At 44.2% G+C, this 22,500-nt stretch overlaps 1 protein-coding gene across 29 annotated transcripts in view; it reads right to left on the bottom strand.

The window, feature by feature from the left end:
- The window catches only part of LOC118387152 (forkhead box protein N3-like), a 123,153-nt gene that overhangs the window by 53,320 nt on the left and 47,333 nt on the right, over positions 1 to 22,500 (bottom strand). For all 29 annotated transcript variants that reach the window (XR_008141117.1, XR_008141119.1, XR_008141121.1 and 26 more), the window contains exon 3: positions 10,290 to 10,438. Coding sequence is in view for 1 of the 29 variants with exons in the window: in XM_052524139.1 (XP_052380099.1) it covers positions 10,290 to 10,438 (149 nt within the window). In the remaining 28 variants the exon portion in view is untranslated. The remainder of the gene's footprint in view (positions 1 to 10,289; positions 10,439 to 22,500) is intronic.

Genomic DNA, 22,500 nt, shown 5'->3' with positions numbered 1-22,500 from the left:
GTGAAGCCCATGTTTAACACCTGCTTCATTCTTCAATCATACCTTTAGGTCTATGCGCCTGATGTTGTATAAAAGTGAGGGGTCTGGGGGAACTCCCCCGGATTTTTCCCTTGCCATTTACCTGTCATTCTATGCTGAACAAAAACATAAACTCAACATCAAAGATTTTACAGTTGATATAAGGAAATCAGTCAATTGAAATACATTTGGTAGGCTGTAATCTATGGATTTTACATGACTGGGAATACAGATATGCATGTGGTTTGGATGTACTGCTAAATTCTCTAAAATTATGTTTGAGGTGGCTTATAGTAGAGGAATGAACATTAAATATCTGGCAACAACTCTGGTGGACATTCCTGCAGTCAGCATGCCAATTGCACGCTCTCTCAAAACTTAAGACATCTGTTGCATTGTGTTGTGTGACAAAACTGCACATTTTAGAGTGGCCTTTCAGTGGCCTTTCACGCTCACTAACAGGGATGTAAACAAATTTGTGCACAGCATTTGAGATAAATACACTTTTTGTGTGAACGGAATATTTCTGGGATCTTTTATTTCAGCTCATGAAACATGGGACCAACACTTCACATGTTGGATTTATATTTTTGTTTAGTGTATAATGATTCTCAACAGCGAATCCATGTTGACAGAACACAACCTTTTTCATAGATCTTTGCCAAAACAAATTACATTTAAAAGAGTAGATTAGACTCGATTTTCTGACTAGGTTACTAATCTACCGCCTTCCCTCAAATTCCCACCCACAGTGATTGATTGACAGGTCTGCAACCCTATCAACTCTGTGACTCACAAACAACCTGCCCCATTCCCTGGCAATCCCAACCACAGTGATTGACTGTTAAAGGGTTAGATCACCCAAATAAAAAAAGACACATTGGTTCCCTAACCCAATAAAATACATAATTTGAAGAACAAACATCATTATATTCCTATCTTGCAGTAAATATGACTTTAATCTAAAAGTTTATTGTTAAAATATGTTTTCTTAATTCGAAAATAGTGCTGATTGTATAGGCTTAGACGATCTCCAAAACAACTAGAAACAAGCCGAATTCATACTTTCTTTCTGATTTAATTTTCAGTCATTTTATTTGTATAGTCATGTCTTTCTACTCAATACCAAAACGAATTGAACCAATCTGTGAGGTAAAGTTGTTAAAGTATTCAATCATTTAGCTATGTATTTCAGATGGAATTAAAGGCATTCGAATGTACCAGAGACCACCAAAATAGCTTGTTCTGATATATTTTTTCCTAGGGGGCATGTCACCTCGAACATTTCCAGCCTGGAACTATCTGTCTGGCTACTATTTTTATTTGGCTGGAAACTCCATGTACTTGGGGAAACACTGTATATAGAGAATATAAGCTTTTTGAGAAGCAGACAAACTAAAATGAAAGCTGGGGTTTTAGCCCATAAGCCACTGATTCTGATTACACTGATTATATTCCTGGAAGCCCTTGCATTGCCATTAATCTATTCCTATGATTACCACAGAGAATTACAGCCCAACTGATGTGGTCCACAGAGGTGATTTTTCATGACGGGCCCCCAAAACACACACACAAATGAGCTTGTACGGATGCACACACATGGACGCACACAGTCATGAACAGGCGCACAAACACATAACAAATAGACAAACAGACACATATAGCACGCACACACACAATTGCAGGCGAATACAGTCACACACAGCACACAGACACACACACACACACACACCTCTCGAGATTATTAAACTGCTAATGGAGCAGATAGTAACTAATGATGGTATTCGTCTTCACAGATATTCACACACACAGAAGATGGAGATGAGTATTTTGTTCACAGAAGTCTCACTCACATGTTCAGTCCCCTCTGTGTATCATTCTCCCCTTCTCTCTCTCTTCCTATCTCTCCACTCTCCCTCTCCACTTCCCTCTACTCCCCTTCTCCCTCGTTCTCTCACTCTCTCTCCCCCTCTCCCTTTCTTTCTCTCCCCCCTCTCCCTCTCCCCCCCTCTCTCTCTCTCTCTCTGTTGTCTTACTGCTTTCTCTCTCTCTCTCTCTCTCTCTCTCTCTCTCTCTCTCTCTCTCTCTCTCTCTCTCTCTCTCTGTTGTCTTACTGCTTTCTCTCTCTCTCTCTCTCTCTCTCTCTCTCTCTCTCTCTCTCTCTCTCTCTCTCTCTCTCTCTCTCTCTCTCTCTCTCTCTCTCTCTCTCTCTCTCTCTCTCCCTCTCTCTCTCTCTCTCTCTCTCTCTCTCTCTCTCTCTCTCTCTCTCTCTCTCTCTCTCTCTCTCTCTCCCTCTCTCTCTCGCTCTCTCTCTCTCTCCTTTTTCCTTCTTGCACCAGGCAACAAATAGCTATGTGGTGCACCAGTCTCAGCCCATGTGTTGCCATGGAGGCGTTCCCGTCGCCTAGCAACCAGTGCATTAATCGGTTTGTGAGGAGCTAACTCGTGGCAGACGGTCGTTCAGCCCTCGTCCTCCCTCTCTCCCCCTACTTCCCTCGAGACTCCCTCTTCCCTCCCCCCCCCATCCAGATGCCTATGGGGTGTGAAGGAATGTGCCTGGTTGCTGAACAGATACCCAGCATGCTCTAATCTTTCTCACTTCCTCTTTCTGCCCCATAGAACCCCTAAATGTTCTGGATGTGATGTATTGCAACACCTTGACCCTAACACACCCAAACATACTGTAGAGCCTGACTATACCCTTACAACCCAGACATACTGTAGAGCCTGGCTATACCCTAACAACCCAGACATTCTGTAGAGCCTAGCTATACCCTGACAACCCAGACATACTGTAGAGCCTGGCTATACCCTAACAACCCAGACATACTGTAGAGCCTGGCTATACCCTGTAGACCTCCACAAGTCTGGATCATCCTTGGGTGCAATTTCCAAACGCATGAAGGTACATTCATCTGTACAAACAGTAGTACATAAGTATAAAGACCACGGGACCACGAAGCCGTCATACCGCTGAGGAAGGAGACGCATTATGTCTCCTAGAATGGAAGGTACTTTGGTGCGAGAAGTGCAAATCAATCCCAGAACAACAGCAAAGGGCCTTGTGAAGATGCTGGAGGGAACAGGTACAAAAGTATCTATACCCACAGTAAAACGAGTCCTATATTGACATACCCTGAAAGGCTACTCAGCAAGGAAGAGCCACTGCTCCAAAACCGCAATAAAAAAGACAGACTACAGTTTGCAACTGCACATGGTGACAAAGTTTGTACTTTTTGGAGAAATGTCCTCCGGTCTGATGAAACAGAAATAGAACTATTTGGCCATAATGACCATTGTTTTGTTTGGTGGAAAAAGGGGAGGCTTACAAGCCGAAGAAGACCATCCCAGCCGTGAAGCACGGGGGTGGCAGCATCATGTTGTGGGGGTGCTTTGCTGGAGTAGGTGGCATCATGGCATCATGAGGAGGAAAATGATGTGGATATATTGAAGCAACATCTCAAGACATAGGTCAGGAAGTTAAAGCTTGGTCGCAAATGGGTCTTCCAAATGGACAATGACCCCAAGCATACTTCCAAGGTTGTGGCGAAATGGCTTAAGGACAAGTCAATGTATTGGAGTGGCCATCACAATGCCCTGACCACAATCCTGTAAAAAATGTGTGGGCAGAATTGAAAAATCGTGTGCAGGCAAGGAGGCCTACAAACCTGACTCAGTTACACCAGCTCTGAATGGGCCAACATTCACCACAACTTATTGTGTGAACCTTGTGGAAGGCTACCTGAGATGTTTGACCCATGTTAAACAATTTAAAGGCAATGCTACCAAATACTAACTGAGTGTATGTAAACTTCTGACCCACTGGGAATGTGATGAAAGAAATAAAAGCTTAAATAAATCATTCTCTCTAGTATTATTCTGACTTTTCCCGTTCTTGAAATAAAGGGGTTATCCTAACGGACCTAAGACAGGGAATTTTTACTTGGATTAAATGTCAGGAATTGTGAAACACTGAGTTTAAATGTATTTTGCTAAGGTGTATGTAAACTTCCAACTTCAACTGCATGTCCTTCCCAGGCATGAAGTCTCAATAGGAAATGTATTCACCTTTATTCCCCTCTTCCATGCTGTATAATGTAGTGGAGAAACGGACATGTTCCTTTTTCTACCATCGTCCAATTTGTTCTACCTCCCCATCCCTCATTGTTAGAAATGACACTTTTACGTTTTACGTCGAGCCAACTATTCCGTCTTACACAGTCCAGTGGTTCTGCGAGCCAACCTGCCCACCGTCTGACTGGCTGACCGACTGGGAGTCGGAGGAGAAGAGAAGAGAGAGGAAAAAATCTCTAGAAGCTTAATCGTGATTCCCTCTGACATACCCTCTGGGATGACCAGAGAGGAGAGAAAACAAGAGGAATAGAGAGAACAGGAGAGAAAGGGAAAGGAGAGGGAGAGGGTTGGTGTTGTGGGGGTATCAGGGAAGTATAGAGTAGAGGTCGACCGATTTAATCGGAATGGCCGATTAATTACGGCCAATTTCAAGTTTTCATAACAATCGGAAATCGGTATTTTTGGGTACTGGTTTTGCCAATTTTAATGTATTTTTTATACCTTTATTTAATCTTTACTTAACTAGGCAAGTCAGTTAAGAACACATTCTTATTTTCAATGAGGCAGAACGACAGATTTTTACCTTGTCAGCTCGGGGGATCCAATCTTGCAACCTTACAGTTAACGAGTCCAACACTCTAACCACCTGCCTCACGAGGAGCCTGCCTGTTACGCGAATGCAGTAAGCGAAGGTAAGTTGCAAGCTAGCATAAAACTTATCTTATAAAAAACAATCAATCAACGACTGCCGTTGCTCCAACGTGTACTTAACCATAAACATCAATGCCTTTCTTAAAATCAATACACAAGAATATGTTTTTAAACCTGCATATTTACCTAAAAGAAATCCAGGTTAGCAGGCAATATTAACCAAGTGAAATAGTGTCACTTCTCTTGCGTTCATTGCACGCAGAGTCAGGGTATAACTAATTTGCCAGAATTTTTACGTAATTATGACATAACATTGAAGGTTGTGCAATGTAACAGGAATATTTAGACTCATGGATGCCACACGTTAGATAAAATACGGAACGGAATAAATGTTTTGTTTTTGAGGTGATTCCGGATTTCCGGATTTGACCTAAGGCTCGTATTTCTGTGTGATTATTATAGTTAAGTCTATGATTTGATATTTGATAGAGCAGTCTGACTGAGGGGTGGTAGGCAGCAGCAGGCTCGTAATAGTCAAAGGTATATGGTTTAGAGAGAAATAGTCGATGCGTTATAATTCCTGTAATAACTTGCTGCTGTACTTGAAAGGGGTTCCTTCATTATGTCCATGTCTTCCATAGAGAACGTCTTGATCTACTTCCAATAAGGTCTGTGTTTAGTACTTAAACCGCCTCTGTTCATGTCTTCCATAGAGAACGTCTTGATCTACTTCCAATAAGGTCTGTGTTTCGTGCTTAAACCGCCTCTGTTCATGTCTTCCATAGAGAACGTCTTGATCTACTTCCAATAAGGTCTGTGTTTCGTACTTAAACCGCCTCTGTTCATGTCTTCCATAGAGAACGTCTTGATCTACTTCCAATAAGGTCTGTGTTTCGTACTTAAACCGCCTCTGTTCATGTCTTCCATAGAGAACGTCTTGATCTACTTCCAATAAGGTCTGTGTTTAGTACTTAAACCGCCTCTGTTCATGTCTTCCATAGAGAACGTCTTGATCTACTTCCAATAAGGTCTGTGTTTAGTACTTAAACCGCCTCTGTTCATGTCTTCCATAGAGAACGTCTTGATCTACTTCCAATAAGGTCTGTGTTTCGTACTTAAACCACCTCTGTTCATTTCTTCCATAGAGAAGGTCTTGATCTACTTCCAATAAGGTCTGTGTTTAGTACTTAAACCGCCTCTGTTCATGTCTTCCATAGAGAACGTCTTGATCTACTTCCAATAAGGTCTGTGTTTCGTGCTTAAACCGCCTCCGTGTTTTGATACCCTTGTAAATCTCACTAGGATAAAGGTTACGTTTGTCAACATATTTTCATAAATCCACTCTACAAAAAAAATGATCTTCGCTTATATTTAGCCAATATTGATCAGAGTTACCTCCTATAGATATCTACACAGTTTTAAAATTGGCACGGTGGTGTAAAGCCTACACGAAACACAGACCTTATTTTAAGTGAATCTAAAAATATACTATGGAATAAATGAATGAAGGAACCGCTTTTCAGATGTTGCTCGAAGGTGTCATGGGAATTATGACTCGCACTTTGGTAGTCAATTCTTACCATGTCCATTATTAAAATAGGATTTCCTGCATATAGAAATGACAGTTTTTGTTTTCAGCATTCATCACAGGTAACTTAAACTCTATTTTTATTCAAAGAGTTGAGAGTATTTGTCTCCTAAGCAGACTCTTCAGTATCATTGTCACTTCAGAGCTGTGTGTGTGTTTTACAGATGGCAGAGAAAAGCAGAGCACCAGTGTGGGACTATTACATGGAATTGGCACCAGGGAAAGCAAGGTGTCTTATTTGTGATAAAGATGTAAGCATGGGGTCAGCAACGGCTAAATAAAAAAATACCACCCTGTGGAATCACCTTAAGAACACCCATCCAAAAGCCTGTATGTATTATATTCAGTTAAAATAAAAGTGTTCATTGTTTGTTCAGTATTGTTGCAATTGTCATTATTACAAAAATGTGTGTGTGTATATACACTGCTCCTAAAAATAAAGGGAACACTTAAACAACACAATGTCACTCCAAAGCAATCACACTTCTGTGAAATCAAACTGTCCACTTAGGAAGCAACACTGATTGACAATAAATTTCACATGCGGTTATGCAAATGGAATAGACAACAGGTAGAAATTATAGGCAATTAGCAAGACCCCCCACCCCCAATAAAGGAGTGGTTCTGCAGGTGGTGACCACAGACCACTTCTCAGTTCTTATGCTTCCTGGCTGATGTTTTGGTCACTTTTGAATGCTGGTGGTACTTTCACTCTAGTGGTAGCATGAGACGGAGTCTACAACCCACACAAGTGGCTCAGGTAGTGCAGCTCATCCAGGATGGCACATCAATGCGAGCTGTGGCAAGAAGGTTTGCTGTGTCTGTCAGTGTAGTGTCCAGAGCATGGAGGCGCTACCAGGAGTGTTGGGGAATAATCAGAATTAGTTGCTAACATAGGTAAGATGTTTTATATTCATCATATGTTTGTAAGTTACTTCTCATCAGAATGTTTATTTTTGTATAATACTGTGGCCGGGTTGCAGTCTTCTGTTCTCTGTCAGGACTAAGTTACTTGGGCCGCAGAGAGGGGAGAGGTCAAGCGTGTATCTCTTGGCTCCACAATGTCTGTGTGCCAGTCAATGTGTCTCTGTGATCTTGTCAATGAGGGGTTGATTTGATATATGCCTGTTGATATGAGGATTTGTTTTATGGTTCTGAGTTTGAGAAAATAACATAGTTTAGGAGACAAAGCTTAACGATAAATTATGGCCAATGCTGTCTGGCTATGTGTGTCTTTGCTATAAAGGATCTCAGTTGCAATGTGTAAGGGACTCTCAGAGAATTCATTGATATACACTGAATTGATCTGAGGGTTGTGATGGAGCTCATATAAATAAAGATGGACTTTGTGATAACTCTGACTTGTGTGTGGTTTGCTCTCATGATTTGGTAAATACAGGAAATTTACACGACAGGAGACAGGCCAGTAGATCAGGAGAGGTGGAGGAGGCCGTAGGAGGGCAGCAACCCAGCAGCAGGACCGCTACCTCCGCCTTTGTGCAAGGAGGAGCAGGAGGAGCACTGCCAGAGCCCTGCAAAATGACCTCCAGCAGGCCACAAATGTGCATATGTCTGCTCAAACGGTCAGAAACAGACTCCATGAGGGTGGTATGAGGGCCCGACGTCCACAGGTGGGGGTTGTGCTTACAGCCCAACACCGTGCAGGACGTTTGGCATTTCCCAGAGAACACCAAGATTGGCAAATTCGCCACTGGAGCCCTGTGCTCTTCACAGATGAAAGCAGGTTCACACTGAGCACATGTGACAGACGTGACAGAGTCTGGAGACGCCATGGAGAACGTTCTGCTGCCTGCAACATCCTCCAGCATGACCGGTTTGGCGGTGGGTCAGTCATGGTGTGGGGTGGCATTTCTTTAGGGGGCCACACAGCCCTCCGTGTGCTCGCCAGAGGTAGCCTGACTGCCATTAGGTACCGAGATGAGATCCTCAGACCCCTTGTGAGACTATATGCTGGTGCGGTTGGCCCTGGGTTCCTCCTAATGCAAGACAAGACCTCATGTGGCTGGAGTGTGTCAGCAGTTCCTGCAAGAGGAAGGCATTGATGCTATGGACTGGCCCGCCCGTTCCCCAGACCTGAATCCAATTGAGCACATCTGGGACATCATGTCTCGCTCCAGGGTAGCCTAGTGGTTAGAGCGTTGGTCTAGTAAACGGAAGGTTGCAAGTTCAAATCCCCGAGCTGACAAGGTACAAATCTGTCGTTCTGCCCCTGAACAGGCAGTTAACCCACTGTTCCTAGGCCGTCATTGAAAATAAGAATTTGTTCTTAACTGACTTGCCTAGTTAAATAAAGGTAAAATAAAAAATAAAAAATCCACCACAGACTGTCCAGGAGCATGCCCAGGCGTTGTACGGAGGCTGCATGCCCACTTTAGCCCGACACGTGCGGGAAGCTGGAACAGGCCGCACTGGGTTCTCCTGTCAAACTGGGGATACCATGCGTAGAGCTGGCGCAGGATAACCCGGGCCGAAGAAACGCACCGGAGACCAGGAGCGTTGAGCCGGCACAATCCCTCCTGGCTGAATGCCCACTCTAGCAAGGCAACTGCGGGAAGCTTGCAGAGAGCACACCGGGCTATGAGAGCGCACAGGAGACACACGGTGCAGAGCCGCATAACCTGGTGCCTGACTAGTCACTCTCTCCCCACGGTAAGCATGGGGAGTTGGCTCAGGTCTATAACCTGACTCCGCCAATCTCCCCGTGTGCCCCACCAAAAAAGCGGGGCTGCCTTTCGTGCCTGCCTCGCTGACTTGCCTCCTCATATTGCCTCCGCTCTGCTTTAGCTGCCTCCAGTTCCTCCCTTGGACGGCGACACTCCCCAGCCTGCCTCCAGGGTCTCTTACAGTCCAGGATCTCCTCCCATGTACAGGAGTCACCACGCTGCTTGGTCCTTTGGTGGTGGGTAGTTCTGTCATGGCCGTTGAAAGAACTGGACCAAGGTGCAGCGTGGTGAGAGTACATATTCCTTTTTATTTATATGACGCAGACAAAAACAATAAACAATCCAAAAAAACAACCGTGAAGCTTAAGGCTATAGTGCCAACAAACAAAGACAATTACCCACAAAGACAGGTGGGAAAAAGGGCTGCCTAAGTATGGTTCCCAATCAGAGACAACGATAGACGGCTGTCTCTGATTGAGAACCATACCCGGCCAAAACAAAGAAATACAAAACATTGAAAAATGAACATAGAATGCCCACCCAAATCACTCCCTGACCATACCAAAATAGAGACATTAAAAGCTCACTAAAGTCAGGGCGTGACACTGGGGCTGTTTTTCATGGTTCAGGCTATGCCACTTAGTTCCAGTGAAGGAAAATCTTAACACTACAATATACAATGACATTCTAGAAGATTCTGTGCTTCCAACTTTGTGGCAATAATGTGGAGAAGGCCCTTTCCTGTTTCATGACAATGTCCCCGTGCTCAAAGTGAGGTCCATACAGAAATGGTTCGCCGAGATCAGTGTGGAAGAACTTTACTGGCCTGCACAGAGCCCTGACCTCAACCCCATCGAACTCCTTTGGGATGAACTGGAATGCCGACTGCAAGCCAGGCCTAATCGCACAACATCAGCGCCCCGACCTCACTAATGCCTTCGTGGCTGAATTGATGCACAGGTTCCTGATATTCCAACATCTTCACAGAAGAGTGGAGGCTGTTCTAGCAGCTAAGGAGGGGCACCAACTCCATATTAATGCCCATGATTTTGGAATGAGATGTTCGACGAGCAGGTGTCCTCATACTGTACTTTTGGTCATGTAGTGTACGTGGGTGCACATGTGTGAGATAGACTGTGAAAGGTGCGTGGTTACCTGTGATATGTCTGAGGGAAAAGCAAGGGAGGGGAGAATGATACATTGGAGGGGTAAAGGAGCGGATGAAAAGAAGGGATAGAATGAGTAAAGAGAGAGTGAGAGGTGTATATATTTACCTGTGATATGCCTGAGGAGAGGTGAGAGAAGAGGTGAAGGGGGTAACCAGTCCCGGGGAGTAGGGGTGGTACGGGGTCTTCTTCAAGGCCTGGATCAGGTTGTGTCTGTACTCTGGATCTATGGACCACAGCGAGCCTTTACCTATACTCTGAGAGAGGGAGCGAGATGTGGAAGAAAAGAAGGAGGATTATTTAGCTAACAACATGAAAACACAGGAATCTTGACGGCTGTATGGCTACTGTCCCTCAGAAACCAGTCTACAGAGAGACAAACCAGACCACAAGTAAACACACAAACACATCATAACACAAATCAAACACAGGGACATACCAGACCACAAGTAAATACAGGGACACCAGACCAAAAGTAAACACAGGGACACCAGACCACAAGTAAACACAGGGACATACCAGACCACAAGTAAACACAGGGACACCAGACCACAAGTAAATACAGGGACATACCAGACCACAAGTAAATACAGGGACATACCAGACCACAAGTAAACACAGGGACACCAGACCACAAGTAAACACAAGGACATACCAGACCACAAGTAAACACAGGGACATACCAGACCACAAGTAAACACAGGGACATACCAGACCACAAGTAAATACAGGGACATACCAGACGACAAGTAAATACAGGGACATACCAGACCACAAGTAAATACAGGGACATACCAGACCACAAGTAAATACAGGGACATACCAGACCACAAGTAAATACAGGGACATACCAGACCACAAGTAAATACAGGGACATACCAGACCACAAGTAAATACAGGGACATACCAGACCACAAGTAAATACAGGGACATACCAGACCACAAGTAAATACAGGGACACCAGACCACAAGTAAACACAGGGACACCAGACCACAAGTAAATACAAGGACATACCAGACCACAAGTAAACACAGGGACATACCAGACCACAAGTAAACACAGACACTTCATACCAGACCACAAGTAAATACAGGGACATACCAGACCACAAGTAAATACAGGGACATACCAGACCACAAATAAATACAGGTACATACCAGACCACAAGTAAACACAGGGACATACCAGACCACAAGTAAACACAGACACTTCATACCAGACCACAAGTAAATACAGGGACATACCAGACCACAAGTAAACACAGGGACACCAGACCACAAGTAAATACAGGGACATACCAGACCACAAGTAAACACAGGGACACCAGACCACAAGTAAACACAGGGACATACCAGACCACAAGTAAACACAGGGACACCAGACCACAAGTAAACACAGGGACACCAGACCACAAGTAAACACAGGGACATACCAGACCACAAGTAAACACAGGGACACCAGACCACATGTAAACACAGGGACATACCAGACCACAAGTAAACACAAGGACATACCAGACCACAAGTAAACACAAGGACATACCAGACCACAAGTAAACACAGGGACACCAGACCACAAGTAAACACAGGGACATACCAGACCACAAGTAAACACAGGGACATACCAGACCACAAGTAAACACAGGGACACCAGACCACAAGTAAACACAGGGACATACCAGACCACAAGTAAACACACAGGGACACCAGGCCACAAGTAAACACACAGGGACACCAGACCACAAGTAAACACAAGGACATACCAGACCACAAGTAAACACAGGGACACCAGACCACAAGTAAACACAGGGACATACCAGACCACAAGTAAACACAGGGACACCAGACCACAAGTAAACACAGGGACACCAGACCACAAGTAAACACAGGGACACCAGACCACAAGTAAACACAGGGACATACCAGACCACAAGTAAACACAGGGACACCAGACCACAAGTAAACACAGGGACCCCAGACCACAAGTAAATACAGGGACATACCAGACCACAAGTAAATACAGGGACATACCAGACCACAAGTAAATACAGGGACATACCAGACCACAAGTAAATACAGGGACATACCAGACAACAAGTAAATACAGGGACATACCAGACCACAAGTAAATACAGGGACATACCAGACCACAAGTAAATACAGGGACACCAGACCACAAGTAAACACAGGGACACCAGACCACAAGTAAATACAAGGACATACCAGACCACAAGTAAACACAGGGACATACCAGACCACAAGTAAACACAGACACTTCATACCAGACCACAAGTAAATACAGGGACATACCAGACCACAAGTAAATACAGGGACATACCAGACCACAAGTAAATACAGGGACATACCAGACCACAAGTAAACACAGGGACATACCAGACCACAAGTAAACACAGACACTTCATACCAGACCACAAGTAAATACAGGGACATACCAGACCACAAGTAAACACAGGGACACCAGACCACAAGTAAATACAGGGACATACCAGACCACAAGTAAACACAAGGACACCAGACCACAAGTAAACACAGGGACATACCAGACCACAAGTAAACACAGGGACACCAGACCACAAGTAAACACAGGGACACCAGACCACAAGTAAACACAGGGACATACCAGACCACAAGTAAACACAGGGACATACCAGACCACAAGTAAACACAGGGACACCAGACCACAAGTAAACACAGGGACATACCAGACCACAAGTAAACACAAGGACATACCAGACCACAAGTAAACACAGGGACACCAGACCACAAGTAAACACAGGGACACCAGACCACAAGTAAACACAAGGACATACCAGACCACAAGTAAACACAGGGACATACCAGACCACAAGTAAACACATGGACATACTAGACCACAAGTAAACACAAGGACATACCAGACCACAAGTAAACACAGGGACACCAGACCACAAGTAAACACAGGGACATACCAGACCACAAGTAAACACAGGGACATACCAGACCACAAGTAAACACAGGGACATACCAGACCACAAGTAAACACAGGGACACCAGACCACAAGTAAATACAGGGACATACCAGACCACAAGTAAATACAGGGACATACCAGACCACAAGTAAACACAGGGACACCAGACCACAAGTAAACACAAGGACATACCAGACCACAAGTAAACACAGGGACACCAGACCACAAGTAAACACAGGGACACCAGACCACAAGTAAACACAGGGACATACCAGACCACAAGAAAACACAGGGACACCAGACCACAAGTAAACACAGGGACACCAGACCACAAGTAAACACAGGGACACCAGACCACAAATAAACACAGGGATATACCAGACCACAAGTAAACACAGGGACACCAGACCCCAAGTAAACACAGGGACCCTAGACCACAAGTAAACACAGGGACATACCAGACCACAAGTAAACACAGGGACACCAGACCACAAGTAAACACAGGGACATCAGACCACAAGTAAACACAGGGACATACCAGACCACAAGTAAACACAGGGACATACCAGACCACAAGTAAACACAGGGACATACCAGACCACAAGTAAACACAGGGCCACCAGACCACAAGTAAACACAGGGACATACCAGACCACAAGTAAACACAGGGACATACCAGACCACAAGTAAACACAGGGACATACCAGACCACAAGTAAACACAGGGACACACCAGACCACAAGTAAACACAGGGACACACCAGACCACAAGTAAACACAGGGACATACCAGACCACAAGTAAACACAGGGACACCAGACCACAAGTAAACACAGGGACACACCAGACCACAAGTAAACACAGGGACACCAGACCACAAGTAAACACATGGACATTTGAACATCTTGGCCATGTTCTGTTATAATGTCCACCCGGCACAGCCAGAAGAGGACTGGCCACCCCACATATGCTCTCTCTAATTCTCTCTTTCTTTCTCTCTCTCTCTCTGAGGACCTGAGCCCAAGGACCGTGCCCCAGGACGACCTGACATGATGACTCCTTGCTGTCCCCAGTCCACCTGGCTGTGCTGCTGCTCCAGTTTCAACTGTTCTGCCTTGTTATTATTCGACCATGCTGGTCATTTATGAACATTTGAACATCTTGGCCATGTTCTGTTATAATCTCCACCCGGCACAGCCAGAAGAGGACTGGCCACCCCACATAGCCTGGTTCCTCTCTAGGTTTCTTCCTAGGTTTTGGCCTTTCTAGGGAGTTTTTCCTAGCCACCGTGCTTCTACACCTGCATTGCTTGCTGTTTGGGGTTTTAGGCTGGGTTTCTGTACAGCACTTTGAGATATCAGCTGATGTACGAAGGGCTATATAAATAAAATTTGATTGATTGGACACCAGACCACAAGTAAACACAGGGACATACCAGACCACACGTAAACACTCTCTCCCTGTCTCTCTCTGTCTCTCTCTCCTTCGCTTTCTCTCTCTCTCTCTCTCTCTCTCTGTCTCTCTCTCCTCCGCTTTCTCTCTCTCTCTCTCCTTCGCTCTCTCTCTCTCCCTCTCTCTCCTCAGCTTTCTCTCTCTCTCCTCAGCTTTCTCTATCTCTCTCTCTCTCCTCCGCTATCTCTCTCTCTCTCTCTCTCTCTCTCTCTCTCTTTCTCCCTCTCTCTCTGCTGCCTCTCTACCCTCTTCTCGTTCACTTTCTTAACAGTTGTGCTACAGACCAGATCCTACTCATATGACAACTTTAGATTATACTGAAGGAGAGAAATGTCATGTACAGCAATGCAGCTCAAAGTTACAGTGAACGAAGACGACCATCACCATCAACCATAGTTAACAAGTTTTTAATGTTATTCCGCCATTGCCACACATATACCACAGGTGCCGTAAATGAGTGTCGTAAACCATCACATCAATACATACTTCACCACTTTGATCACATGATGTCAAACAGAAACAACAGGAGGGACTCCGACAGAGGAGTGACAAGAAATAAGTGTGTGTGTGTGAGCGACGTCAAACAGTACATACATAAATATAATCAATCCCAAAACTGTGACTTTTTCTGTTTTTAAATGATGCAGATGCAAAGCAACAAATGGTTTGGTAACGTTGATTTGGGCCGTGTGTACAGGCCCGTGTGTACAGGCCTAGCTACAACATTGTGAATATTAGAAGATGTCAATGTCATGTTTGTGTGTCTACAGTTGAAGTCGGAAGTTTACATACACCTTAGCCAGATTTAAACACAGTTCTTCACAATTCCTGACATTTAATCCTACTAATAAATCTACTAATTTGAAGGGATGTCCACACACTTTTGTATACAGTATAGTGCACATACGCACACACACACACACACACATACACGCACGCACACACACACTTCCCCCATACACTCCCCTCGCACACACCCCTCATACACGCCCTTAAACACACCCCTCACACACACCCCTCATACACTCCCCTCACACACATCCCTCATACACTCCCTCATACACTCCCCTCATACACTCCCCTCACACACACCCCTCACACACTCCCCTCACACACTCCCCTCACACACTCCCCTCATACACTCCCCTCACACACTCCCCTCATACACTCCCCTCACAAACTCCCCTCATACACTCCCCTCACACACACCCCTCATACACTCCCCTCACACACTCCCCTCACACACTCCCCTCATACACTCCCCTCACACACTCCCCTCATACACTCCCCTCACACACTCCCCTCACACACTCCCCTCATACACTCCCCTCACACACTCCCCTCACACACTCCCCTCATACACACCCCTCGCACACTCCCCTCGCACAATCCCCTCATACACTCCCCTCATACACTCCCCTCACACACTCCCCTTACACACTCCCCTCATACACTCCCCTCATACACTCCCCTCACACACTCCCCTCATACACTCCCCTCACACACTCCCCTCATACACTCCCCTCACACACTCCCCTCACACACTCCCCTCACACACTCCCCTCACACACTCCCCTCACACACTCCCCTCACACACTCCCCTCATACACTCCCCTCACACACTCCCCTCACACACTCCCCTCATACACTCCCCTCATACACTCCCCTCATACACTCCCCTCATACACTCCCCTCACACACTCCCCTCATACACTCCCCTCACACACTCCCCTCATACACTCCCCTCATACACTCCCCTCACACACTCCCCTCACACACTACCCTCACACACTCCCCTCATACACTCCGCTCACACACTCCGCTCACACACTCCCCTCACACACTCCCCTCACACACTCCCCTCATACACTCCCCTCACACACTCCCCTCACACACTCCCCTCATACACTCCCATCATACACTCCCCTCATACATTACTCCCATCACACACTCCCCTCATACACTCCCCTCATACACTCCCCTCACTTTCTGCCCTTTTATTTCTCCTCCCTTCTGTTCTTTCTTCTCTCCCTCTCTTCCCCCACCCAACCCTCTTCCCCCACCCAACCCTCTTCCCCCACCCAACCCTCTTCCCCCACCCAACCCTCTTTCCCCACCCAACCCTCTTCCCCCACCCAACCCTCTTCCCCCAACCCAAACCTCTTCCCCCACCCAACCCTCTTCCCCCACCCAATTTATCCTCCAACCAATTCTCCCATTTCATCTGCACATTCCATTCCCTCCCTTCCTTCCCACATCCCCCTCTTTTTACCTGCCTCTATACTTCCCTGTTACCCCCCACAACACCAACCCTCTCCCTCTCCTTTCCCTTTCTCTCCTGTTCTCTCTATTCCTCTTGTTTTCTCTCCTCCCTGGTCATCCCAGAGGGTATGTCAGAGGGAATCACGATTAAGCTTCTAGAGATTTTTTCCTCTCTCTTCTCTTCTCCTCCGACTCCCAGTCGGTCAGCCAGTCAGACGGTGGGCAGGTTGGCTCGCAGAACCACTGGACTGTGTAAGACGGAATAGTTGGCTCGACGTAAAACGTAAAAGTGTCATTTCTAACAATGAGGGATGGGGAGGTAGAACAAATTGGACGATGGTAGAAAAAGGAACATGTCCGTTTCTCCACTACATTATACAGCATGGAAGAGGGGAATAAAGGTGAATACATTTCCTATTGAGACTTCATGCCTGGGAAGGACATGCAGTTGAAGTTGGAAGTTTACATACACCTTAGCAAAATACATTTAAACTCAGTGTTTCACAATTCCTGACATTTAATCCAAGTAAAAATTCCCTGTCTTAGGTCCGTTAGGATAACCACTTTATTTAAAGAATGGGAAATGTCAGAATAATAGTAGAGAGAATTATTTATTTAAGCTTTTATTTCTTTCATCACATTCCCAGTGGTTCAGAAGTTTACATACACTCAGTTAGTATTTGGTAGCATTGCCTTTAAATTGTTTAACTTGGGTCAAACATTTCAGGTAGCCTTCCACAAGGTTCACACAATAAGTTGTGGTGAATGTTGGCCCATTCCTCCTGACAGAGCTGGTGTAACTGAGTCAGGTTTGTAGACCTCCTTGCCTGCACACAATTTTTCAGTTCTGCCCATACATTTTTTACAGGATTGAGGTCAGGGCATTGTGATGGCCACTCCAATACATTGACTTGTCCTTAACCATTTTGCCACAACTTTGAGAGTAGGCTTGGGGTCATTGTCCATTTGGAAGAGCCATTTGCGACCAAGCTTTAACTTCCTGACTGATGTCTTGAGATGTTGCTTCAATATATCCACATAGTTTTCTGTCCTCGTAAAGGAAATTTTGTGAAGTACACCAGGCAGAAAAGTACCCCAACAACATGATGCTGCCACCCCTGTGCTTCACGTTAGGTATGGTGTTCTTCGGCTTGCAAGCATCCCCCTTTTTCCACCAAACATAACGTTGGTCATTATGGCCGAACAGTTATATTTTTGTTTCATCAGACCAGAGGACATTTCCCCAAAAAGTATGATCTTTGTCCCCATGTGCAGTAGCAAACCGTAGTCTGTCTTTGTTATGGGGGTTTTGGAGCAGTGGCTTCTTCCTCTCTGAGCGGCCTTTCAGATTACGTCGATATAGTACTCGTTTTCCTAGTCTTTCAGGTTATGTCAATATAGGACACGTTTTACTGTGGATATAGATACTTTTGTACCGGTTTCCTACAGCATCTTCACAAGGTAATTTGCTGTTGTTCTGGGATTGATGTGCACTTTTCGCACCAAAGTACATTCATCTCTAGGAGACAGAACGCATCTCCTTCCTGAGAGGTATGATGGCTGCGTGATCCAATGGTGTAATACTTGCGTACTATTGTTTGTACAGATGAATGTGGTACTTTCAGTGGTTTTGAAATGGAATCTTAAGGATGATCCAGACTTATGGAGTTCTGCATTTTTTTCTGAGGTCTTTGCTGATTTCTTTTGATTTTCCCATGATGTCAAGTAAAGTGGCACTGGTTTGAAGGTAGGCCTTGAAATACATCCACAGTTACACTTCCAATTGACTCAAATGCTGTCAATTAGCAGAAGCTTCAAAAGCCATGACATCATTTTCTGGAATTTTTTTATTTTTTTAAATGCACAGTCAACTTAGTGTATATAAACTTCTGACCCACTGGAATTGTGAATTATAATTATAATTATAAGTGAAATAATCTGTCTGTAAACAATTTTTGGAAAAATTACTTGTGTCATGTACAAGGTAGATGTCCTGACTGACTGACTGGAATCATGTAGTAACCAAAAAGGTGTTAAAGAAATCAAAATACAGTGCCTTGCGAATGTATTCGGCCCCCTTGAACTTTGCGACCTTTTGTCACATTTCAGGCTTCAAACATAAAGATATAAAACTCGCCCAATTTTTCAGTTTTTGACTTGTTAAAAAAGTTGGAGATATCCAATAAATGTCATTCCACTTCATGATTGTGTCCCACTTGTTGTTGATTCTTCACAAAAAAATACAGTTTTATATCTTTATGTTTGAAGCCTGAAATGTGGCAAAAGGTCGCAAAGTTCAAGGGGGCCGAATACTTTCGCAAGGCACTGTATATTTTATATTTGAGATTCTTCAAAGTAGCCACCCTTTGCCTTGATGACAGCTTTTCACTCTTTTACTTTTACTTCACTACATTCTTGAAGAAAATAATGTTCTTTCTACTCCGTACATTTTCCCAAAAGTACTCCACACATTTCGAATGCTTTGCAGGACCGGATAATGGTTCAATTCAATTCAATTCAAAACAAATCAAATCAAATCCATTTTTATTTGTCACATACACATGGTTAGCAGATGTTAATGCGAGTGTAGCGAAATGCTTGTGCTTCTAGTTCCGACAATGCAGTAATAACCAACAAGTAATCTAGCTAACAATTCCAAAACTACTACCTTATAGACACAAGTGTAAGGGGATAAAGAATATGTACATAAAGATATATGAATGAGTGATGGTACAGAGCGACATAGGCAAGATACAGTAGATGGTATTGAGTGCAGTATATACCTATGAGATGAGTATCTAAACAAAGTGGCATAGTTAAAGTGGCTAGTGATACATGTATTACATAAGGATGCAGTAGATGATATAGAGTACAGTATATACGTATACATATGAGATGAATAATGTAGGGTATGTAAACATTATGTACTAACTAATAAAACACGTGGTCAATCCCCTGCTGCCTCTCTTTTCCTCTCCTCTCCTCTCCTCTCCTCTCCTCTCCTCTCCTCTCCTCTCCTCTCCTCTCCTCTCCTCTCACTGTCCTCTCCCTCTTCTTTCCTATTGTCTCTCTCTTCTATCCTATTGTCTCCTCTCGTCTCCTCCACCTCCTCCTCTCTTCTCCACTCTTCCTCTCATCTCCTGCTCTCCTCTCCTCCTCTCCTCTCGTCTTCTCCTCTCCCAGACCGTGTCAAGGTACCATTTTCTAAAGCTGGAGGTTTCTTCCACATCTCTGAGTACCCTCACTTCTGGATTATTCCATTATGTGGAGCTGGTTTATCCTAATTCACCCAGACAACACCAGGTCTGCGTTTCCAACAGTGGTGACCCGTCATTCAGGGCCACACCTGTTTTGAGACCCACATTTTTAGCAACAAAAAAAAAAAATATATATATATATATATATATATATAAAATAAAAAATTGAGGGCATTTGCCTGTTTTGCATGTTATTTTGGCATTAATATGTGTCACATATTGTGTTTGTATTATAAATTGTATTTTAATGTTAAGGACTCTTGGAAGATTAGTCCAAATGGGGACTAAAAGAGATCCTAATAAAATCTAATAAAATCAAAACATATCAGTTTGCAACAATGTAAAAAAAACATATCTTTGAATTAATGAAGCTGAAGACAAACATGGTCTCTTTTTTGTTTTCTTGAGTAAGACAGCTCCAAAATGCAGGCGTTTCAGCCTAGCCCAGCGCTTTCTGTGGTGGTGGGGCAAGCCAGCAGAAAATATTGAGCATTGCGCCCATGATTGGCTCAGTGTTGTGTCACTCATGGGGACACTACTTCACCGCCAAGTCTAAGGGTAGAGCATGAAAATTCAAGCCCCTTGGGTGCTGCCATAGAGTTACATTAGAAGTGCCCATCCAAGAAGGCTCAAGGTCACTAACCACAGATAAAATGGCGTCAAATCACGTTATATCTAATGTAGCTTTGATTAGACTGATCATGTCAACATCAAACTTTCAAAATCTTAGTTATCAGTCATCATCATAAATCAAGTCGACAATCTACTGGCAAATCATTTTTAATCCTTGTCATATGAAGAGAAATAATGAAGAAAAATGATAGATAAAACATATTGGTGCTCAACAGCCATTGGACATAAACATTACACAACAAGTTGGAAATTGCAAATTCAACAATGAGTGGTTTGGAAGGAATCTGTGGCTAATTGCAAGCATTGAAAAGCAATCATTAGCTTGCTATTCAGTGAAGTGGCTGTGTGGTCCCAAGTCTGAGATTAAGGTTCTCATTTCCTAGTTTCTAATTATAAACAATCAACACGGGCCATCATGAAGCATGATTTGTGCCGGCCTCATAACAACTGTTAACTCGGAACTGCAAAATCTGATTTTAGTGAGTTCAAGACAACTGGGAACTTGGAAAAATGAGCTACGCCTGGGAAAATACGTTTTGAACTTTCATCCAACTTGGAATTGTAAATCCAGACCCCGGGCCTCTTTCTAGAGCTAATAACCTGAATATCTGATGATTCATGATGATGTTCCCAGTTGTCTTGAAAGCACCATAAATCCAGAGAATGGCAGACTTTTGATTTCAAAATTTGCTAACAAAATTTGCCCATAAAGGACAACCACGCCACCTTCCTATTCAAGTGAGCACAGCACAACAAGGTGAGTTCAAAAAGGTCTTGTATTCTGCTGCATAAATGATGTAATATGCCAGGGAGATATGCATACTGGGAAAGGGAAAGGGGGATACCTAGTCAGCTGTCCAACTCAATGTATTCAACTGAAACTGTAGCTAAGAAAGTCATTCTAAGTGTATGTTGTGTAGTAAGCTGTTAGTAACCAATGTGCCTCACCCTAATAATTTGGTCTATTTTCACCTCTTAACTTCGCCTGCTGTTCCGACTTGGTGGTGCACATATAGTCTATAACCTGTTTTTGAGAAAAGTCATCATTGAATTTTTTAAGAGCTTTCATTGCCTGCTAATATTCCCCCGTTATTTACCCTACGGTTCTGACTTGGTGTACAGGGAGAATACTGTTAGAATGACCCATGTTCTGAATTCTGTCGCTGTACATATCAAATGTGTTAAACAATTAGTTATATTTTCTTAGCTCGCTCATTAATGTCTTAATCAAAATTACGGATTGCCTCTTATCTGCTTGTCGTCCCCTAATGCAATAAATTGTACATCTCAACTGTCAGTAGAAACCACATTTGTTTAAGCAAGTCAGCCATATCAGCTATGTTTTTTTTAAAGTCAGTAAATAAGGCTGAATGAACTGTTTCGCTGCCAGAAAAGGCTCCGCAGATAGCCAGGTGTAGCAGTGGTAAGGTGTTGGGACTCTGCTGTTGGGACTCTGCTGTTGGGACAGCTTTATGTCGGCCCTAACAGTTTGTGGGCACCGTTTAGTGTTGTGTTGTGTAGTGGCTTTGCTGGCATGCGTCCCACATGTTTTTTTTTTTACATGCTAAAATCGCCACTGGTCTCAAATGGCACTATTCCCTACATAGTGCACTACTTTTGACCAGAGGCCCTGGTGAAAACCAGTGCACTATATAGGAAATAGGATGTGCCTGCAACTGTAGCAAGAGTTTAGGGTTTAAGGAAAAGGGCGGCAGGAAGGACTGCTAACTACAGCATGTTCTTAGCAT

The sequence above is a fragment of the Oncorhynchus keta genome, chromosome 8 (assembly GCF_023373465.1).
Source record: "Oncorhynchus keta strain PuntledgeMale-10-30-2019 chromosome 8, Oket_V2, whole genome shotgun sequence".
NCBI lineage: Eukaryota > Metazoa > Chordata > Actinopteri > Salmoniformes > Salmonidae > Oncorhynchus > Oncorhynchus keta.
This window is presented reverse-complemented; position numbering and strand designations above follow the sequence as displayed.